General features: G+C 45.3%; 1 protein-coding gene across 7 annotated transcripts in view; it reads left to right on the forward strand.

The window, feature by feature from the left end:
- Positions 1 to 304: 304 nt before the first annotated feature.
- Positions 305 to 21,095, forward strand: part of TAMM41 (TAM41 mitochondrial translocator assembly and maintenance homolog) — a 37,604-nt gene continuing 16,813 nt past the window's right edge. For 4 of the 7 annotated variants that reach the window (XR_011167542.1, XM_069083918.1, XM_069083919.1 and 1 more), the window contains exons 1-4: positions 305 to 534; positions 1,342 to 1,524; positions 7,156 to 7,248; positions 17,755 to 17,908. Coding sequence is in view for 6 of the 7 variants with exons in the window: in XM_069083918.1 (XP_068940019.1) it covers positions 409 to 534; positions 1,342 to 1,524; positions 7,156 to 7,248; positions 17,755 to 17,908 (556 nt within the window). In the remaining variant the exon portion in view is untranslated. Of the gene's footprint in view, positions 535 to 1,341; positions 1,525 to 1,833; positions 1,881 to 7,155; positions 7,249 to 17,754; positions 17,909 to 21,095 lie in introns of those variants that run through there. The other 3 variants (XM_069083922.1, XM_069083923.1, XM_069083924.1) reach the window with 3 other exon arrangements.

Here is a 21,095-nt window from a genome sequence, read left to right on the forward strand (position 1 = left end):
CAGAGATACTGGAGGGTTTGCCGTTTCCTTCTCCAGCTCATTTTACAGATGAGAAAACTGAGGCAAAGAGGGTTTAGTGAATGACTCACGCAGGTCGGACTTGAAGTGAGGTCCTCCTTCCTCCAGGAGGGCGCTCTCTCCGCGGTGCCAACAAGCGGAACTGGAAGGGGAAGAGGGCGGGGTGAAAGCAGCGGCTGCGCAGGGCCCCGGCCGCCGCGATCCTCCGGCCGCCAGGGGGCGGGAAGGGGGCAATCACCGCCTCTCTTCTCGCTCGCCTCCCCTTCTCTTTCCCCGCCCCACTCCTGGCGGAGGAAGCCAGCGCCGCGCCTGCGCAGTGGCCGCTCCTTCCTCCACCTGCTCGGCCAGTTGTGGCCGCGGCTGAGGCCGGCCGCCTGCCCGTCCCATGTCATGTCGCTTCCGATCTCCGGGGTGACGTTTCGCCAGATCCTGGCCAACTTTCCCGAGAACCTGAGCTTGGCTTTCGCTTACGGCTCCGCGGTGTACCGCCAGGCGGGTCCCAATGGCGGCCGCAAGGTGAGCCGGCCCGGCCTCCGCGGGCTCCTCCCCCCTCCCACCCGTGCCCCCATTGCTCCGAGAGGGAAGAGTGAGTCCGGGAACCAAGCCCCAAGCCCGGCCTCCACGCCCCCTCCACGTGCTCCAGTCCGGCGCCTACCCCGGAAAGGGAAGCCGGGGGTCCCTTAGCCGCAGCGTCGGGGGGCCCCCGAGAGGTCAGGCCGCCGCCGCCACCCAGGTCACCCCGGAAGAAAGAGCCCGGGTGCGGATCCCCACGGTCGTGGCCTGGCCTTGACGCCATAGGGGCAGCCGGACCTTCGATGCACTCTTGACCCCCCGCTGTTGGCCTTTGCCCCCTCCGCTGCCCCACTGCACCCCCTGACCCCCCAGGGTTGGATACATGTCTTCTCCTGGAGCCCCTCCCAGCTTGGGGGAACAAAAGGACCCCCCCATTGCGGTCTGCGGAGGGAAAGTCAGGCAGTGAAGTGGGAGGGCATTTCAGGACGCCCTGGGGGGCCCAGAGACCCGGGGGCTTCTCTGGATTCTGGTTCTGCCTTCTCCGAGTAACATCTTCCCTCCTCGAAAAGAAGGGAGCAAAAGAGCAAAGCAAACCCGTCACTCATGATGAAGGAGCCTGTCCTTACAGACAAGGAAACTGAGGCCCCAGAGGCCGGGTCTGGGGCCGTGCAGCCATCAGGGGTCCGGAGCCAGGCTCTGACCACGCCCCCCTCCGGGCCCGCTGCCCCGAGCCCATCGGGGAGCCAGACTTTGGCCAGCGTCCCCACGGCCGCTGGGCTTTAACACGCTCCCTTCTTTTTCCTCGCACAGAATGTCATGCTGGACTTTGTGTTCACAGTAGATGACCCCATAACGTGGCATTCCAAGAATCTGCAGCAGAACCGCAGCCACTACTCTTTCCTGAAGTTCTGTGGGCCCAAAGTGATCGCCAAAGTACAGAACAACTATGGAGCGGGCATCTACTACAACACCATGATAACTTGTGCTGGGAAGGTGAGTGACCGCCGGGGCCTCCGGTGGGCACGGGGCTCCTTCACTGGCAGGACTCCTGGTGATCAGAAAACTCCTAGATCTGATTTCCAGCTAGAGTACGGGATGATTCCCGTATGCACTAACTGCACTTGTGGTTTGGGTAAGTGACTGAGAAGGAATAGGCCTCTTACCTTGTCTTCCCTACTGTAAGGGTTTTCTCGCTTTAAAAAAAATATTTGTTGAGATGATTGAAAAAAAATGAGGTATCTGTCTTCAAGACAAATCTTTCTTCCTTCCTTCTTCTTTACAGGTAAGATGGACACCACCCAGGGCCTTGTGGTTCACACAAAGCCAAGGGATGCCTGCCTGGTCCTTTGGTATGTCAATGGTCAATCCCTTTGTGAGCACAGGCATCTTTGCTTTTGGACAGCTTGCATTGGACTAGGGGGGTAAATCCTAAAATAAGATCACGTCAGCCAGTGGCAGCACACTGGAGCAGAGATTTAGCACCAGAAAGGACTTTGGTGGCCCCTAATCCAACCCCCTATTATGTAAGCTCCCCTCTTTTAAAGTTGAGGAAACAGGCACAGAAAAGGGGTGATTTGACCAAAGTCTCATTGATAGCAAATGTAGAAGCAGAATTCAAACCCAGGCCCTCTCTCAATCTAGCTCTCTTACCTCCGCTACATTGCTTTGATCCATACCCCATGTGTCCTAAGTGTACATTGCAAGTGTAAGGCTTATGTTTGGAACAGAGGAAGCCATAGCACTATCCTGCCAGGAAAGCTGGTGTCCTGAGGGAGGCAGAGCCTGGGGAACCAGGAGGAGCCAGGGCACACCTAAGCCTTAAGGTTGGGACCCAGCCAATGCCAGACAGATCCAAGGCACACAGGAACTATGGGAGCACAGGATCCAAGGGTCAAGGGGACGTCTTATCAGTAATTGCTGACAACGATATGGCACTTTAAGATTTTCAAAGTCCTTTGAACTTTGTCTCATTTGAGCTTCACAATAACCCTATGAGATAGTTGCTACAAATATCCCCATTTTACAGATGAGGAAAATGAAGTGCAGAGTCACAAAGTAGTATTAGAAGCAGCATACGAAGAAATGGACTGTTGAATGAGTGAAAAAAAAATTTTTTTTAATATTTACTATGTACAAAACATTGGTAATATAAATAGAAAAGCAAGGTGGTCCTTCCCTTCAAGAAGCTCACATTCTAATGGGGGAGACAGCGGATGGATGGATGGATAGATAGATTAGATAGATGGATGGACAGACAGATGGACAGGATGGGACGGATGGAAGGATAGTTTGAGCTACAAGTCAGGGCTCCTTCAGGCCCAGTACTCTGCACTAAATCCACTATTCATATAGAACACACATCTGGGACTGAGAAGTCTCAAGGTTGGGAGGTTGGGGTAGGAACCAAGAGGCCAAGAGCTCAGGCACAGAGCCTGGTCTGTAGGGGGAGGGCCTCAGGCAGGGAGGCTGGAGCTCCTGGGCTCCTTGTGACAACAGGGAGCAGGTACAAGAAGAGAGCTGGGTGCTGAGCTTTGATAGCTTCTTTGTGTGGAGAGACTCACCAGGTACGAAGTTATTTTAGCCCTGTGAAGCAAGTTGTTTAATTGTTATTATCTCTGTTTTACAAATGAGAGAACTAAGCCTCAGAAAGGGTGAATAATTTTACACAGCTAGGCAACCAAACTGGGACTGAAGGCCAGGGCTTCTGAGTCCAAATCCAGGGCTTGGTACATTCTCTTGGCCACCTCAAGGCCACCTTTGAAGGCAGGAATCCTTTCAGGGAAAGATAAGAGGTTTGGGAGTGAGTGAAAGGGCAGAAAGCAGAGTAGTCCCTGGTAACCAAAAGCTTACACCTATTCTCTGTATGAGAAGTAGTTTGTAAGTGGGATTAAAGGTGAGCGACTGCAGATAGATCACATTCTGAAAGCCATTTCAGCGTGAAGAAATATTCTAGGTATCTGGTGTTCTTATAACATGCCATCAGAAGTGATTCCGGAATTTCGGTTTTTTAGTTATCTTACAGCTATTAAAATGTGTCTCTAATGGTAGAATTCTAAGAGGTGGAAGGCATCTTAGGGATAATTTCATCCAACACCTTTATTTTACAGGTAAGAACATAACTTTCCTAAGGGCTGTGCCCGAGGTTATATAGCTAGCTAATGGCAGATCTCAGGGCTCTGTACCATCTGTTCATTGAAAGGTGGGACGACTGGACTGGACACTGTAGGAACCCTTCCAGCCCTAAGTCTGCGATGTGGAAGAGCACTTTTTCATTTTCCAAATGGAGAGGTCAAGTTCAGTTTAGAAGCCTAAGACTTTACTTTTCCATGGAAGCACCAGACTGCAGTTGAAGGGCCTTGAACTTGACTCAGCTTTCACCTCTGCGACTATGGACAAGCCCCTCGGGACATCAGACTTTAGCATCCTCCTTTGTCGAATGGCCTCTCAAGCCCCTTATAGTACTAGACCATCTTGTAGCTGCCATCTTTGTCCTAACAGGTGATGCTTACAGCACTTCGCTTAAAGCCCTCTTCATACATGCATTCACCACCACTTAACTGTTGCTAAAAGTTATGTCTGATTACTCCTGGTTTCTGTTTCCAGTGACCCATTGCAGGAGCCCATCATTCCTTTACATTCCAGGATAATAACATAGAAGTCACTGAGTCACAGTAGATAAACAATGATGGATTCACGAGTGTCTCCAACCTGAGAACCTTTTAAACCCTTGCAGAATGCATTCCCCCCTCCACTCAATGGCGATTTCCAGCTCTAAGCAGAGGCTGCTACAGCTTGGTAAATTATAAACCCAATGAGGCCATTCTCTCCATCACTCTTGGATTATGTATATACCCCTTTCTGCCCTTCACAGTGCCTACAATCTGCTTCTCCCATCATTGCTTGATATTCACATGGAACTCCACAGTCAAGGGGGCCTTGGCCTGGCCAAGAACTCTCGCTGCTCTTCCTTGCACCGCCACGGCTCCCTGGAGCCTGCGGTCCCTGAAGATTCTGTGCTTTGGTAACAGTAGCACTGGATTCGGCTCAGCTCCTGCTACGTTCACCTGTGTGACTTGGAGCAAGCCTCGTTTTCTTCATCTGCAACATGAGCAGTTTTGATTAGATTAGAGATTCTCAGCCTTTTTTGTGTTACCAACCCCTTGGCAGTCTGGGGAAGCCTACGGACCCCTTCTCAGAATCATGCTTTTAAGTACATAGAATTACAAAGAAAAAAAATTATGTTAAAATATAGTTCACGGACTCCAGGTTAAGAATACCAGGGCTAGAATGATCTAAGGTCCCTTCCAACTCTAAATCCTACAGTACGAGAGATTTATGTATATTTGTGTGTGTGCGCGTGCGTGCGTGCGTGCCAGTTTGGATAAAGAAGGAACCTGTCAAGCTTCTGTGTGAGGAAACTCCCTCTACCAAAGCAAGCTGGCACCTTTCTAGATGCCTAGAACACCCAGAGGCTAAGTGACAGGGTTTCATAACCAGTATATGTCACAGATAGAACTGGAGCTCTGAGTTTTCCTGACTTGGAGGCTCCCTCTCTGTCTTCATGACATCAGTGTCTGTGTCCTAACTCCAGCTCTGCCACTGACCGTAATCTTAATAGAAATTATTTTTTTGTACCTCTAATATAGAGCAGGAGATAGTCCTGAAAAGCCAGCTGTAGAACAAAGCATTGCTTTATTTTTCTGAGAGAGGGTTTGACTTCAGAAAAACAGAATCCTATTTTTCTAGTAGTTTTCACATATATGAATTTATGAAAATATATATGAATACAATTTTATAATAGACATACATATGACTAACATACATATTTATATATATAACTATGGCCAGATAACATTACCTCTCAGACCCTGGTTTCCTCATCTGTAAAATAGGGACACTTGTCCTACGTGCCTCCCAAATTTGTTCAAAAGAAAGCTCTATGTAAATGGCAGGGAGCTATGTAAACGTGACTTCTCTGTATTATTTTTACAACATGACATGGTCTCTGAGCCACTGACAAAAGATATATTCCCTGTGCTCTTAGGACAAAGCACGAAGGAGGAGGCCTTTTGGCTGGCTTTTGCTCTCGTTTGATGTGCTGGTCTTGTTCATTTACACCACTCAGCAGGTTAAGGAAGGTCCCTTCCGTAGATTCTGTTTTGCAGAATATCATCTTGCCTTTTAGCCTCCACTCCTCTATGTCCACCTGCCTGCCCACCCACCCAATTGATCTGCAGTGTCCCACTCAACTAGTCATTGAGATTGTAAGAATGCCAGTGTATCCCATCTCCCTAGTAAACGAGCATCCAAGGAGACCCATTTCTCCCTGTGACTTATGTATTTTCTACCTCCCCTAAACTGGAGCCATTCCTTGTTGGTTTCTCCCCATCCCTCATCCGGTCACCCAGTCAGAGGAAGTCAAACTCTCTGGCTCCTCCTGATTTCCACTTTCAGAGACATCTCTACCCACTTACCCATCTCCAGGCAGCTAGCCTTGTTTTTTTTTGTCCAGGCCCACCCCAGGTGTCTCAGTCCTTCGTTTGCTGCCTAAATCACTGTTTTTCATCAATTGTAGATGTCTTAAAGTACTTCCACCATGTGATGCCCCATCCCAACCCTTCCCTTGTGTAACTTTGGTTAATTTATCTCTGTATCTTCAAGCTTGCATCTGTAATTTCACATTTACATTAGGCACTTATAATAATCACTTAGATAGGTCTTAAAGTACATGAAGCACTTTTCCCATAGCAGCCTTGTCAGGTGGTTTCTGCTTATGACAAAAAAGAGAAGCCAATATTTGGGGAGAAGGGCTATTCACAGCTTATTTCTGTTTTGTTGATGATCTATTTTCAAAATGTTTCTGCACAGGATGACAGTTTGTTTTCATAATTAGTGTTACCCTAAGCTTATCTTCCATTTGGAAACCTTTTCAAATCATTTTACAAGCCCCAATAAGCACATCCATGCTTATATTCCCAGTATGCATAATTAGGGGCCAAAGAAAATAGACTTCCTAATGAAAGGTTTGTGGCTGCTTTTTGGACTTAGGAAGCCCAAGAAGAATGTTTTGGGGTATGAGGGTATGTGTGCAACAGGACAGCCTGTAAGTATTTGTGGCTGAAAATAGGTTATATAAACTAGGAAGAATTACAGCCAAGGTGAAGTTAGCCATAATTGTCAAATGTTTTAGCACTGATAAAGGGGAAATTTTGTTCATTAGAAAAGTATTTAAAAATCCAGGGATTCTGCAGAATGTCAGTGAAAGTTTTAATGTCGTGAAAATTACTATCTGTAGTGTGGTGGACTGGCTTAAGCTAAGAGTCCTGGGTTCTAGGTCCAGCTCTGTGACCATAGCCAAGTTATTGAATCCACCACTCTAAAAAGCCTGACAGATTTGAGGTTGGACTAGGTCACCCCCAGGTTCTAAGGAAAAATTAGCCAGTGCTTCCCGGGGCTGGTCATTTCACTGCTGTGCCTTCAGTGTGGAGATGACTAGAAGGGCAGGCAGGGGCTTGTCTGGACAAGGCACTTGGAGGGTCCCAGAAAAGTAATGGGGATTATTATGCTTGTGCTGTTTGTTTTTCAATGGGCTAATGGTGTGCGTCTCTCTTTTTTCTCCTGCAGCTTATCAAATATGGGGTTATTAGCACTGAGACCCTAATTAGTGATCTGCTTAATTGGAATACCTTGTACGTTGCTGGACGCCTACAGAAGCCGGTGAGTGACTAAGCTACTTTCTCCTGAAAATGCCAATAATTGTAAAACTTAGAAATGAGTCCATGGGTCCAGGTGGCCCCCCAGCTTTGTCATTACCTTTCCAGTGCTCTGTGCTCTCTTTATTTGTTGAGAAAGGCAGACTCTCTAATCAATCAGCAAGCAATTCACAGAACATTTATTAAACACCAACTGTATGCCCAGCACAGCTAAGCTCTGGAGATGAGGACACAGAAGACTCTGCACCTCCTCCCCCTCTTCCCTTCACCAAAATTCATTTGCCAGAGAACCTGTGGCTTCCCCCTCCTCAGATCATTTTGTTTTTGTCTTCGTAGCCTCAGTACCAGGCACCTGCGGGGACATAGTAGGCGCTTGGTAATTGCTTGTTGGACCAGATTGGATGTAGGGGGCAGTGGTAGGAATTGTTATGGCAAGCAAACAGATGATAAAAAGTATAGGGGGTGTTAGGAGCAAAGGAGAGAACATAAGAGCTTATGAAAATGGTAGGGACAGCCCACATTCCAAGTGGGTAGGGGGCCTGGTTGGGAAAGTTGTTAGGATGCTGCTGCACTCCCATGTCTGCCCCGTGTATTCTGTGGAAACACCACACCTATGTCTCAGGGAAATCAGCAGATTTGCCATCATAACTTAGTATTTGTGTCAATTCAGGTTCAGTAATGTGGAAAGCACAGAAAGGACTAGATTAAAAGAACAGCCATGGCCGGAGGAGAAAGGCCATGCTGGGGAGGAGCATCAGGGGTGCCACCCACACTTGGTGGGGAGCCAGCCTCATGACTGCTGGTAGAGCACCCACCAGGCTATTCTTTGGGAGACTCCCAGTGTGTAGGAGGCCGCCAAGCCTTTGAGAAATTGATAGCAGTTCAGTCATAGTGACTGACCTGGGGTTTTCCCTCCTGTCTCATTTGTGACGTGATGCCCCCAGAGAGGCAGTCGAGCTCATTCAGTGTTTCGTGTCCTGGATATCTCCCATGATCCAGTCTGGCCTGTTCTTGTCTCCAGTCAGAACCCAGGATCCATCCAAGAGGGGATTTGAGTATTGACAGGAGGTCCTGCAGATTCAGCCTAAAGCTTCAAAGTCAACTCCACCCCTCAGCTCAGTTTATTTTGGAAGATTGACCGGTGATAGACATCTTCCTATGACAAGCTCTTTGACACCTACAATAAAAATATAAACCCAGACCTGTAGCAGCAACTAGCTTGTATTAATAAAAATGAAGTGGGGGCAGCTAGGTGGTGTAGAGCACAGGTCCTGGAGTCAGGAGGACCTTTGTTCAAATCCGGCCTCAGACACTTAACACAAAACTAGCCATGTGACCTTGGGCAAGTCACTTAACCCCAATTGCTTTGCCTTCCCCCCTCCGGAAAAGAAAAAACTGCAAAAGTAGGTATTCCTTAGTTGTTAGAACTAAATTCATCTCTTTACAAAGAAGAAAATGATAGCGAGCAATCCCCAAGAGTCAGAAAAATGGCTGTGAGTCTCTGAATGCGCGAGTCATGGCCCGAAAACGGAGCTGGAGCTGGCTGGCGACCTCTGCTAAAGCCCGCGTGGCTGATGGGGAAAGGACTCTGAGAACAGGCCGCGAAAAGGAAGGAGTTTGGCTTCAGCTGTTTGGGCTCCAATGTTGGTGTGATTTAGAGCTTGTTGCATAGATGGGAGGCTTGGTAGCTTTGGAAATGGAAAAGATAAAAGGGTGTGCCTGGAAGCATCTGGTTGAACAGAATCAAGTGTTTTGGAAAAGCAAGGTTTGAATTGGACTTTGTTGCTTAAAACACGCTTTGCCCTTTGATTCTCATTTCAGAGATGACTTATTTTTGTTTTTGCTTGGTGTTCCTTTGACAAGTGTTCTTTGTACTAGCCTGAAATTTCTCAGCCTCCTGTCCTTTTTGTCAGGAAAAAAAAATATAAGCAAATTTAAATGTTAAAAAGAATGTGTTGAATTTTTTTTGTAAATCAAACCTTCACCAATGTGAAGAATCATCACCTAATTTACCTGTTGTTTTTTTTTTTAATTTGGAAAATTTGTGGGTTTTTTTCTGTAATGGGAAATGATTTTCCCCCAGATAATGTTTTTTTGATACATTACTTCTGCTGAAATCAATCATGATAAAAAGGGTTTTTTACTCACATGTTCAGATGCTAGATATTTCATAGAATCAAAAATTTGAGCTCCAAGAAGACTTTAGAAATTGGCTAGTCTAATCATTCTAAGATCCAGAGATCTATAGGAACATTCCCATTTAAGACTGCAGTCCAAAAACAACTTCAGTCCAGAGTCATATTTTCCTTCTTCTACCTGATAATATGTAGCTTTTGTGATTTTTCTTATTTAGGTAGAAAATTCTCCCTAATAAGTACAAAGAACATTGTCCCCCACAATGGTGAGAGGTGGGGAATGAAGAGACCAGGGCTCCAGGTCTTAGTTTTGTCCCCAGCCAGCAGTGGGACTTTGACCATATTCCTTCCTCTCTCTCTTAGTCTTCTCATCTACAAGATGAGAATATTGAGCAGGTGATCTTTGAGATCCTGTCTAATCCCAAAATTCTCCCTTAGTAAAGCTTTCATCCTTCACAATTGGAATCTTGAGCAGTTTTGCTCGTGGTCTGAATGGAAAAGTCCTGAGCAGTGAAGCTGTTTGCTTAGTGGTTAAGGATTGGAACATTCACTGGGGCTCCAGCTTTAGTGGTTGCAGTGGCTGCTACATTGTTGCCCTTGTGAGCAGAGCTCTTCACGTAATAAGGTTGAAGAGGAAACCATGTGTTTCTTTTCCCTTTTCCTATGTTCAGAAGTGCACGCCCATCTCTTAGTTCATTTTTTTAAATAACTCCTAGTGGAGTAGTCCCACCCTCCCCCAGAGATGTTCTTTAGGACAGTAGGCCTAGCATTCCCCAGGCAGTTCAGGTCAGGACATCCCTAGCGAGATACAAACAGCTATTCACAAATCAGAGAACTCGGGTTTTTCCCAGGCCTCTTGGGCAGTGCATCAGGAGGTCACTGGCTTTTCACTCTGAACACCACACAGCAGTGTTAGTAAGCCAAGTTCCCATTTCACCTAACATTGAAAAACTAAATCAACACAATGACAGTCATCTAAATTTGGCTCTTTAAGAAGAGATGCTTTCTTTTTCACAATCTTAACCTTTTAAAAAAATTGTGATTATCCCTAATTCAAAGGAAAACTTACAAAACACACTGATGTTTATTCAACAATGTTGAACATCAGCCCCCAAAAAAACCCTCTTCCCAAAATTACTGCCTTGTTTTGGTTATTTAATGTTAATGAACTAAATATCTCAGTATCCTTGAGTTTGTAGAAGAACCAGGCCAAAAAGAACCCAAGAAAGGTAGCATGATGTAGTGGGAAATTAACAGGCTTGCACATCAGGGGCCTGAGTTCTAGTTCCATCCTACTTCTCAGTAGATGTGGCTTAGAGCAAGTCTCCCCAGCATTCTATTTGATTAAGGGGTACTATGTGAGTAGTATAAGGTAAAGTATAAGCTTAGAATCCACCTCGAAGCAGCCTTTCAGCTGTAACTCTGAGAGCCTGACCCTGATTTGGAAACACATGGTGTTATCCTGACTTTTCCAACTGATTCATATGTCCTTAGGCAAATTGCACTATGACTTGGTTTTGCCATTTGTTGAATGGTTGCTTTTAAATTCTTGTAATTGCATAAGTATCTTTTAAGATTGTCTCATTGTGGCCTGGAGGTGACAAATTTTTTGCCAAGAAAACTCAAGTTGCAGCAGGCCCCGCCCAGCTGGGAAAGCTTCCATTATGAACCTGGCAAAGAACTCTAGCTTGTGGCTAGAGTCTAGTTAAAGTTCAGAGAAGTTCGTCGTTAGAAGGTCCTCCTCCAGCCCAAGCTGAAGTTTTTCAAACACGAACTCCTGCAGTCTGTTTACTAAGCTGTTGAGAAGAGTTGTGATTTGAATCGGTGAAGGGTGTATCTGTGTCAGTGGAATCCTAGGTCCCCAAAATTTGAAATAATTACAGAAAAGGCACAAGGGAAGGGCAAGGTAATATCCTAATAACAACAATAGCTAGCATTTCTACTGTCTAGCTTTCTAAGGTTTATAAAGCACTCTACAAATAGCCTCACAACTTTAGGAGGTAGGTGCTGGTATTATCTTCATTTCATACTATGAGGAACCTGAGGCAGACAGAGATTAAATTACTTGCCCAGGGTCACACAGTTATTATTTGAGGCAAGATTAGAACTCAGGACTTCTGGCTCCAGATCCAGCACTTTATTCACTGTGCCACCTAGCAATAGTTTATTATTGTAAAAGAAATTTTTTTCTTTTAAGAAAAACTCTACATATTTTTATTCTAAACTTTGTATCTGTGTTTTCTACCCTCCTGTGACAAGTTCAAATAAAAGTGAAGCCGGACCCTCCTCCCTCCTTATTTATGTAGTCTTGCTTTTATACCCATTTTATGTGAGATTGTGAATCCTACCCTCCCCACCCTGAGTCCCTTCCTTCATTGGCTAGTGAATTCTCTTTCCCCTCAAAGGCCTTTTGTCTCATCTGACTTCCTCTTTGACCCTTATTGGCTTTAGGGTTCTGAGTTGACACTTGTCATAGCTTCCACATTTAAAGTACAGACACTCCATCATCACGTAGTCCCTTCTAATCGCTCAAACATTTTTAACTCTTTTTCTAAACTCCTTTGTTTGCATTTCAGAGTTTCTACTCAACTCTGATCTTTTATCAGAAATGTTTAGAAATCTTCTATTTTAAAGGTTCATATTCCCCTGTAGGATTATCTTCACTTTTGCCAAGTAAGTTATTCTTGGGTTAAGCCTATCTTTTGCCTTGTGGGATATCTTATTCATGACTCCTTTTTTAGTGGTAGCTGCCAAATATTTGTGATTGTGAGTGGCTCCTCAGTACTTTAACTCATTCTAGCTGTTTGTAGTATTTTTTTATTTAATTTTTTTTCTGATTTATATCATTCATTTCCGCCAGATTTTGAGTTACAAATTTTCTCCCAGTTTTTCCCTAGCCACCCCCCCAAAATAGCAGTCCCACAGGATATCCCCTCCTCCAATCTGCTCTCTCCCATATCCCTTTCGACTTTTCCAGTAGGGCATGGTGGATCTCTATGCCCCAGTGCCTGTATGTCTTATTTCCCAATTACATGTAAAATAGTATTATAATAATAATATATATGTATATATTTAAACATTTGATTTAAAACTTTGAATTCCAGATTCATTCCCTTCTTCCCTTGTCACCCACCCTTAACGGGAAGGTAAGCAGTTCAGTATAGGTAATACATGTGTAGCTAATGCAAAACAATAACATAGAAGATATATTGTAAAAGACTGACTATATTTCCCTCCCTCCTATCCCACCTCCCACTTGTTCTATTCTCTACTTTGATCCCGTACCTTTTCAAAATTGGATGCTTCCAACTTCCCTCCCCCCTAGCCTGCCCTCCCTTCCATCATTTCCCCTCTGATCCCCTTCCCCCCAACTCTCTTGGAGGGTGAGATACCCTATTTAGTGTGTATTTCATTCCCTCCCCAAGCCAAATTCAATGGGAATAGGGTTTACCCATTCCCTTTTGCCTTCCTATTCTTCCCCTCCATTATAACCATTTTCCCTTGCCTCTTCTTTGTGAGATAGTTTACCCCATTTTGTCTCTCCCCATCTCCTCTCATTATATTCCTCTCTCACCTCTTAATTTCACCTTTTAAGTATCATCCCTTCCTGTTAAATTGGTCCTGTGCCCTCTATCTATGAATACCTGTAAACATATATACACATATTCACATATGTATTCATATGCCCATATACTCTCATATATAGACATATATATACATTTCTATTCCCTTCAACTATTCCCTTCTCATACTGAGAAAAGTTTCATCAGTTACAATTATTATTTTTCATCAGTTACAATTATTATTATATTCCCTTCTCATACTGAGAAAAGTTTCATCAGTTACAATTATTATTTTTCCATGTAGGAATGTTAATAGTTCAATTTTGATAAGTTCCTTATGATTTCTTTTCCCCGTTTACCTTCTCATGCTTCTCTTGCTTCTTGTATCTGAATGTCAGATTTTCTATTCAATTCTGATTTTTTCAGCAAAAATGCTTGAAAGTCCTCTGTTCCACTCAATGACCATACCTTCCCCTGAAACATGATACTCAGTTTTGCTGGGTAGGTGACTCTTGGTTTTAATCCCAGCTCCTTTGACCTGGAATATCATATTCCAAGCCCTTCGATGCCTCAGTGTAGAAGCTGCCAGATCCTAGGTTATCCTGATTGTGTTTCCACAATATTCAAATTGTTTCTTCCTGGCTGCTTGTAATATTCTCTCCTTAATCTGGGAATTCTGGAAGCTGGCTATAATATTCCTAGGAGTTTTCTTTTTGGGATCTTTTTCAGCAGGTGATTGGTGGATTCTTTCAACCTCTATTTTGCTCTCTGGTTCTAAAACTATCTCTCCTGGATCTATTTTCCAGGTCAGTGGTTTTTCCCATGAGATATTTCACATTGCCTTCTATTCTTTCATTTGTTTGGATCTGTTTAACAGCATCTTGATTTCTCATAAAGTCATTAGCTTCCATTTGCTCCAATCTAATTCTGAAGCAATGATTCTCCTCAGTGAGCTTTTGAGATTCTTTTTCCATCTGGCAAATTCAGCTTTTTAAGGCATTCTTCTCCTCATTGCCTTTTTGAGTCTCCTTTGCCATTTGAGTTAGTCTGTTTTTTAAGGTGTTATTTTCCTCAGTCAGGCTGTTGACTCTCATTTCATAATTTTCTTGCATCGTTCTCATTTCTCTTCCCAATTTTTCCTCCACTTCTCTTATCTGCTTCTTAAGGTCCTCTATGGCCTGTAACCAGCTCGTATTTTCCTTTGAAGCTTTTGGTGCAGGAGTTCTGATATCACTGTCTTCCTCCTGTTCCATGCTTTGCTCCTTTTTGTCCCCAAAATAGGGGTCAAATGTTGGAATCTTCTGTCTGCTTTGTTTCCTTTGCCTGGTCGTGTCGCCCCTCAGTCACTTGACCCTTGGGATTTTTGCCACAGTAGAACTCTGCCACCAGACAGGGGAGCTTTCGTCCCAAATGCTGGGGTTTTCTCAGCTGCCAGAGGTATTAGATGGGTGCCCTCTCTGAGGCCTCCACATGCTCTGGCAAGCTGGTCACACACCCCAGGACCTCCATCCTAGACCACAATCCAGATCCCAGCAGGTTAAAGCAAGAGCGATTACCCCTCAGACTGGTTCTTAGCCCCCTACACTCTGCAGGCTAGGAGCTGAAGCTGCCACGTGGTGCTGGCTGGCGGTGCAGGATGGCTGTGGGGGGGATCTCAGTGGCTTCTTGCCCTGGGGGCAAAAGCCACACACTCCCACTTATTTGGGTCCCAAAGTCCAGGCTGCACTGACCTCTCACTTTGTCCTTTGCTTCTATGTGTTGATAATTCTGAAAACGGCCACAGCTGCTGCTGATCTGGAGTCCCTCCGGCTGTTGGCTGGTCAGACCCGCCCTGGGGCTAAAACCTCCAGCTCATGCTCAGCTCCCTGAGCACTGAGCTGGCTGATTCCTGCCCTCCTGCGGGGCTGTCCTTAGCGGGAGGTTAGCTTTTCTGTGTATTTTGTGGGTTCTGCAGTTCCAAAGTTTGTTCAGAGTCCCCTTTTTACATTGATTGGGGAAGGTGGAAGCCGGAGCGCCTCAGAGGTCGTGTTTCTACTCCGCCATCTTGACTCTGTCCCCTGTAGTATTTCTTAGTTGGCCTGCAAGCTCTGAATTTTGGCTGTAACTTTCCTGGGAGTTTTGTTTCATGGTTTCTCTTAAGTAGATGATTAAGGGATTCTTTCTATTTCTATTTGTCCCCCTCTTCTAAGAGATCTTAGGTGGTTTTCTTTTATGATTTCTTGAACTAGAAATTAGACTTCTAGGTTGGGTTTTTTTTTTGGGGGGGGGTCATGGTTTTTAGGTAGTCCAATGATTCTTAAATTGTCTGTGTATTTTCCATGTCAGTCTTTGATATGAAGTACCTTATATTTTCTTCTTTTTCATTGTTGAAAAATGAAAATCATTCTCCCTAGCATTATTGTTAGGATCTTAGGATCTTGTCTAATGATAGGATTGATCTCCTGTTGTCCTTGGGTGGGGGAATTTGACATCTAATCTGTCTTGGTCATCTTAATTAAATTGATTCTTCTTTACTATAGGAATGGCAGGGTCTTGCTTCAAAATGAAAGGTTTTTTTTCAGAATAATTCATTCAGTAAAGATTTATTAAACAATGTGCCAGGTAAATGCTGGGGATACCAAAAGAGGCAAAAGATAGTCCCTGCCCTCAAGAGCTTACAGTCTAACAGGGGAGACAGCATGCAGATCAATGTAACAGAGCAAGCCATATGCCGGATAGAAAGGAAATCATTAACAGAGGGAGGAGACTAGAATTAAGAGGGGCTGGGGAAGGCTTCTTGTAGAAGGTGGAATTTTAATTGAGACTTAAAAGAAGCCAAGGAGATCAGTAGTGGGAGTAGAGAAGGGAGAGCATCCCAGGTATGGGGGTCAGCCAGAGAAAATGCCTGAAAACTAAGAGATGAAGTGTCATTTGTGGAATGACCCAAAGGTTAGTGTTACTAAATGGAAGAGTATATGTTGAGGGACTAAGGTTTAAGAAGCCTGGAAAGGTAGGTGGAGGCTAGGTTATGAACAGCTTTAAATGCCAGGACAGAGCATTTTGTATTTGCAACTGCAGGCAATGGGGAGCCATTGAGTACGGACTGACATGGCGAGACCTGCATTTTAGGAAACTCACTTTGGTGGCTGATTGGAGAATGGATTGGAGTGAGTAGACTTGAGACAGGCAGACCTACCAGCACTGACCATTAACTCCGGTGGAAGGTGGGAAGGGCCTGCGTAAGGGTGGAGGCAGCGTCAGAAGAGAGAAGGTGGCTTGTTCCAGAGATACTGCAAAGGCAAAATAAGCAGGCCTTGGCCGCAGATTAGATATGGAGAGTGAGAGATTGTGAGAAATCCAGGATCAATCCTAGGTTGTGAGCCTGAGGGATTAGGGTGATGGGGTTGCCCTCTGTAATGATAGGGAAGATGGTGGGGGTAGAGGGTTTAGGGAAGAAGATAATGACTTCAGTTTTGGACAGGTTGAGTTTAAGGTGTTGGACAGCCATTTGCGATGTCTGAAAGACAGTTGGAGATTTAGCACTGGAGGTCAGCAGATATGGGGCAGGAAAGGCAGGTCTGGGATTCATTAGTATAGGGATGATAATTAAGTCTACAGGAGCCTATGAGATCACCAAGGGAAATAGTACAGAGGGTAAAGAGAAGGGGACTAGGGACAGAATTCTGAGGGGCACCTGTGGTTGAAGAGCGTGATCTCCAGATCACGATCCAGATCAGAGGATCCAGCAGAGGAGACGGAGAAGGAGAACCAGGAGAAAGGGAGGGGGTCCTAAAAACCTAGAGAGAAGAGAGAGTGTCAGGGATGGAAGAGTGATCACCGTGCCAGAGGTCACAGAGAGGGCAGGGGAAATGAGCATTGAGAGGAGACCTCTGAGAGAGCAGTTCTAGCAGAATGACAGGATTGGAAGCCAGATGGTGAGGAGCTAAGAAGAAGGTGAGAGGAGGGAAAGCGGAGGCGCCTGGTGTAGACAGCCAAGGGCAGCTACAGAGGGAAGAAGAGCCAGATCGCTGGTGAGCAGGCCTGGAAGGAGCAGGGGAGGGGATTTGAGGACGATAGCTAGCATTGTGTAGCACTTTAAGGTTTGCAAAGCACATTACAAATATTACCTCATTTGATGCTCACAGCAGCCCAGGGAGGTTGATGCTGTTGTGATCACTGTTTTACAGATGGGGAAACTGAGGCAGACCGAGGTTAGTGGCTGTAATCAAACAGCTAGGAAGTGTGGGGGCACAGTCCACATTCTCTCTCTCTTCTGTGGTGCCACCTGCTGTATTGTGAATTCAGAACTTTGGCCAATCCCATGCTGCTTTTTTGAGGATGTATCTTGAGAGATATCATGTTATATCTCACTACTCTTTTAAAATTTTATTTTGAATGTAAATACTAAAAAAGATCACATAGCAGAACATAAAAGGAGGATTCGCTGTATTTCCATTTTATACTGCTTGCTTTTTTTTTTTTTTGAGCCAGTTAGGGTTATTTGACTTGCCCAGGGTCACACAGCTAATAATTGTCAAGTGTCCAAAGCTGGATTTGAATTCAGGTCCTCCTGACTGCCCAGCCAGTGCTCTCTCCACTGTGCCTATATATATATACAGCTGTCCTAATTTTCTGCACTTCCTTCTGAACGTCCTTCTGCTCTCACAGTGGTTGGTATAGAAGTACAATCAGTGAAAGGGGGCAGGGTGGGAGAGGCAGAGTTCAGGGAAGAAAGAAATAATCTTCTGGGTCCTGAAGAAAGGAGCAGAAGAGGGAGGAGAAAAAGAGCCTCAGAGCCGAGTCAGCAGCGCTTCTGCCCTTCTCCACCCTCAGGTGAGAATCTTGAGCTTGAAGGAAGAAGACACTCTGCTCCGGGCGGCCCTCGAGTCCAACCTGGAAAGTGCTGTCACAACAGCTTTCCTCATGCTCCCAGAAAGCTTCTCTGAAGAAGACCTCTTTGTGGAGATTGCCGGGCTCTCCTACTCCGGTGAGTGTGTGTTGGCTGCTAAGGAAGCGAGCAGGGCCTTCACTTGACAGGGCTGTCTGAATGCGTGTGTCCAGTTCCTCAGGTGCCACCCTGACCCCGCACTGTGGCAGCCTCTGCTGCCTGGGTTAGCTGGCCTGCTCATGGCAGCAGTGCGGGGCTCCCCACCCTCCCCTGCTACATGCCACTGCCACTCTGTATCTCGGCCTCCTGCACTCACCAGGCCTTTTCCAGCTGCTTCTCCCATCACTCCAGTACATCCCCTTGTCTCTCGTGGCTCTCTTACCATTCCTCACATACATACTGCCTCTATGCCTTTCTCCTTGCTTTGGAGCCCCCCAGACAATAGAGTGTAGAGCAGTGGGCCAGATGTCAGTAAGATCTGGTTCAAATCCAGCCTTAGACACTCAACTGTGTGACCTTAGACAAGTCATTTAACTTTGCCTCAGTTTCCTTAACTGTAAAATGAGGATGATAGTAACAGTACCTGCCTCCTAGGGTTGTGAGGATCAAATGAGCCTATGATAGCACAGTGCCAGACACATGGTAGGAGCTAGACACATAAAGGGTTGTTCTCCTCCCTCCTTCTGGTCACAGTGCGGTTTGATTGGGAGGTCTGAAGCTTTGGAGTCCGGAGACCTGAGCTGAAATCAATACATACAAGGTAACCAGGAGGGAGATCAGGAATGGCCTCCTGTAGGAAGGGGTACTTGAGCCTGACTTTGAAAGAGGTTCAGGATTCTATGAGGTAGTGTTGAAAAGATAGTGAATTCTCAGTGTAGAGGGACTGCCACGCAAGGAGCAAGGCAAGAGGTGGAATTTTATACTTGGAAAAGAGCTAGTGGGCCTGTTTAACTGGAAAAGAGGGTATGCAAAGAAGGGTAATACAAATTAAGACTGCAAAAGTAGCTGGCCTCTGGCTTGTAGAGAGCCTTAAATGCCAGGTGGCAGATTTTGTTTTTTAACCCCAAGGCAGTAGGGAGTCACTAAAGGTTTTTGAAGGAGTGAAGGTTGGGAGGACTTCCCTTCCCTGAGATTTGGACCCTGGATGATGGATAATGTCCTTCCTAGCTCCAAATCCTGGGGCCCTTTATTCCAGAAGAACCTCTTTCCCTTCCTCCTACTTGCCTGTATGTCCTTTGAGGGCCATTCAGGCTCCTCCTAGATGAAGCCTTCCATATGGCCTCAGTTTTAGTTAGACCCATTCATTTTCATTTCTCCTCAAGCACATATAATGTGTGCCCCCCACAGGTGAGCTCCTAATTATCCTGACTCATCGATAATTAGAGCTGTTGCTCAGTTTCATGGGTCAGCACACATTCCTCATCAGTAACATGAGATGGCCAAGGGCCCTTTCAGCTCTAAATGCCACAGTCTTGTGTGATCTCTCCACCCAGATTATGTGCTTCTTGAGGACAGATGCCCTGGGAGCAGCTTCTGTGCCGGGCCTCACAGCAGTATGCAAAGGTGTCCTCCCCCTCCTGCTTTCCTTCCTCAGTTTCAATAAGCCCAGTCTGAATTTATGTGGGGCAAGTGGATGAACTACACTTGCATGTTTTCTGTTGCTTCTGGCATCTCCAAGAATCCAGAAGCATTGATGTCTCATGAAACCTCTGCTTTTATACTTTTCTAGGCCAAAAAAAAAAAAGCTATCTTAAGACACAATGACATTGATTGTTAAGAGTGTTAAAGACAAACCTAGGTCAGATTAGATGGCCAGAAATCAGGGTGGCTAGATGACTTTGACCAGGACTGTCATCATTGCTGCCTTTGTATGGAACCTTAAGGTCCCCACAGGAATGGCTCTCATGTCAGAGTAGAGAACAGATTTACTCGGGTGGCAAATTCTAAGCCTTTTCTAGGAATGAAACTCCAATCAGCGGCTGAGGTGAGAAATCCGTGCCCGTGAGAGGGCACTTCCCATTGTGCATACATGTCTACACTTCTGAATTTGAGTGATCTTAAAAGTTAAGAAAATTACTTTCTTTTTCATCATAATGACAGTTTGTGTTCTAGACTCATAGACTTAGAATTCATTGAATCCAGCCTTATTTTACAGGTGAGGAATGAGGCCCAGAGAGTTCAAGTGGATTGCCTCAGGCCACTGAGCTTTGAGCTCAGGGCTCCAGACTCAAACCCAGCCCTCATCCTTCCTGACACTTGAGATGTTGCAGTTAATTTATTTATTTTGAATCGAACATCTCAGAAGTTTTAAAGTGTGTCTCTTAGTAGATTTGTCTTCTTTGGCAAAGCTGAGCCTTGGCTAAGCTCCCAAATGGAGCCTTTTTTTCCCAGAGGTTACTTGTTAATTTGTCATTTTAGGAACTGTACAGGAAGCAAGTGATAGAAGAGTACTTTGCCACAGTGCTCTCAGTAAATCAGCAGGGAATTCATTCCTTCTAGAGCTGACACCAGGGAAAGCCCTTCCGCACAAGAGCTTTCAGTTTTGTGCTTTCCCATATACCTATGAGAAAGGGAAAGAAAAACCGACTCAAGATCACGCTGCCGTTTGCACCAATCACTGCTTTCCCGCACCCCTCCTGCACTTGGTGTCCTCTCTAGAGCAGTGGAGATGTCTTCAAGTAAGCTGAGGCAGTGAGTGCTTCAAGCTTCACTAGAAACCCTGCTTTAGATTGGCTTTGTCTGGATGAGAGTTAGTTTGCCATGCAAGCTTAAGTTTTTCCTGAAGTATTTCAGTTTGGGGTAATAGATGCAGTATAATCAGTGGAACAAAAAAGAATAAACTCAGAAAAACTAGCCGCTCATTAATTATCTGTCATGGTAACGAAAGACTCTGACTTTCCTATCCCCACCCAAGGCCCAGGCAGCCTCTAATAGGACAGAGTCACAAGGTGAGCTACATGAACATCTCTGAATGTCAAAGGGATGCTGCTGAAGGTGTGTCTGGGTGTATGTCCAGTCCAATCTGATTAGGCCCAGTGCCTTACATTTGGGGGTTTTCCTAATAAGAATGATGGAGAGTTAACAGTCTAATTGAAGCATAAGCACCAATTTTCAGTATTTCTATGATTCTACCTTAGGTTGCTTCTTACATTCACTGATGGTCAACACTGCCTTTAGGCTCCTTCGTTTATTTGGTTCCAAGAAGGCCAATAATAAAGCCATGCTTTCTTAATGACATTTGTTGGTAGCTGAGCCACATATCTCTAAGCTTTTTTGCCCTGCAGGA

The sequence above is a fragment of the Petaurus breviceps genome, unplaced genomic scaffold, assembly GCF_028583685.1.
Source record: "Petaurus breviceps papuanus isolate PSGF00001 unplaced genomic scaffold, PetGlider_PUasm1.0 174, whole genome shotgun sequence".
NCBI lineage: Eukaryota > Metazoa > Chordata > Mammalia > Diprotodontia > Petauridae > Petaurus > Petaurus breviceps.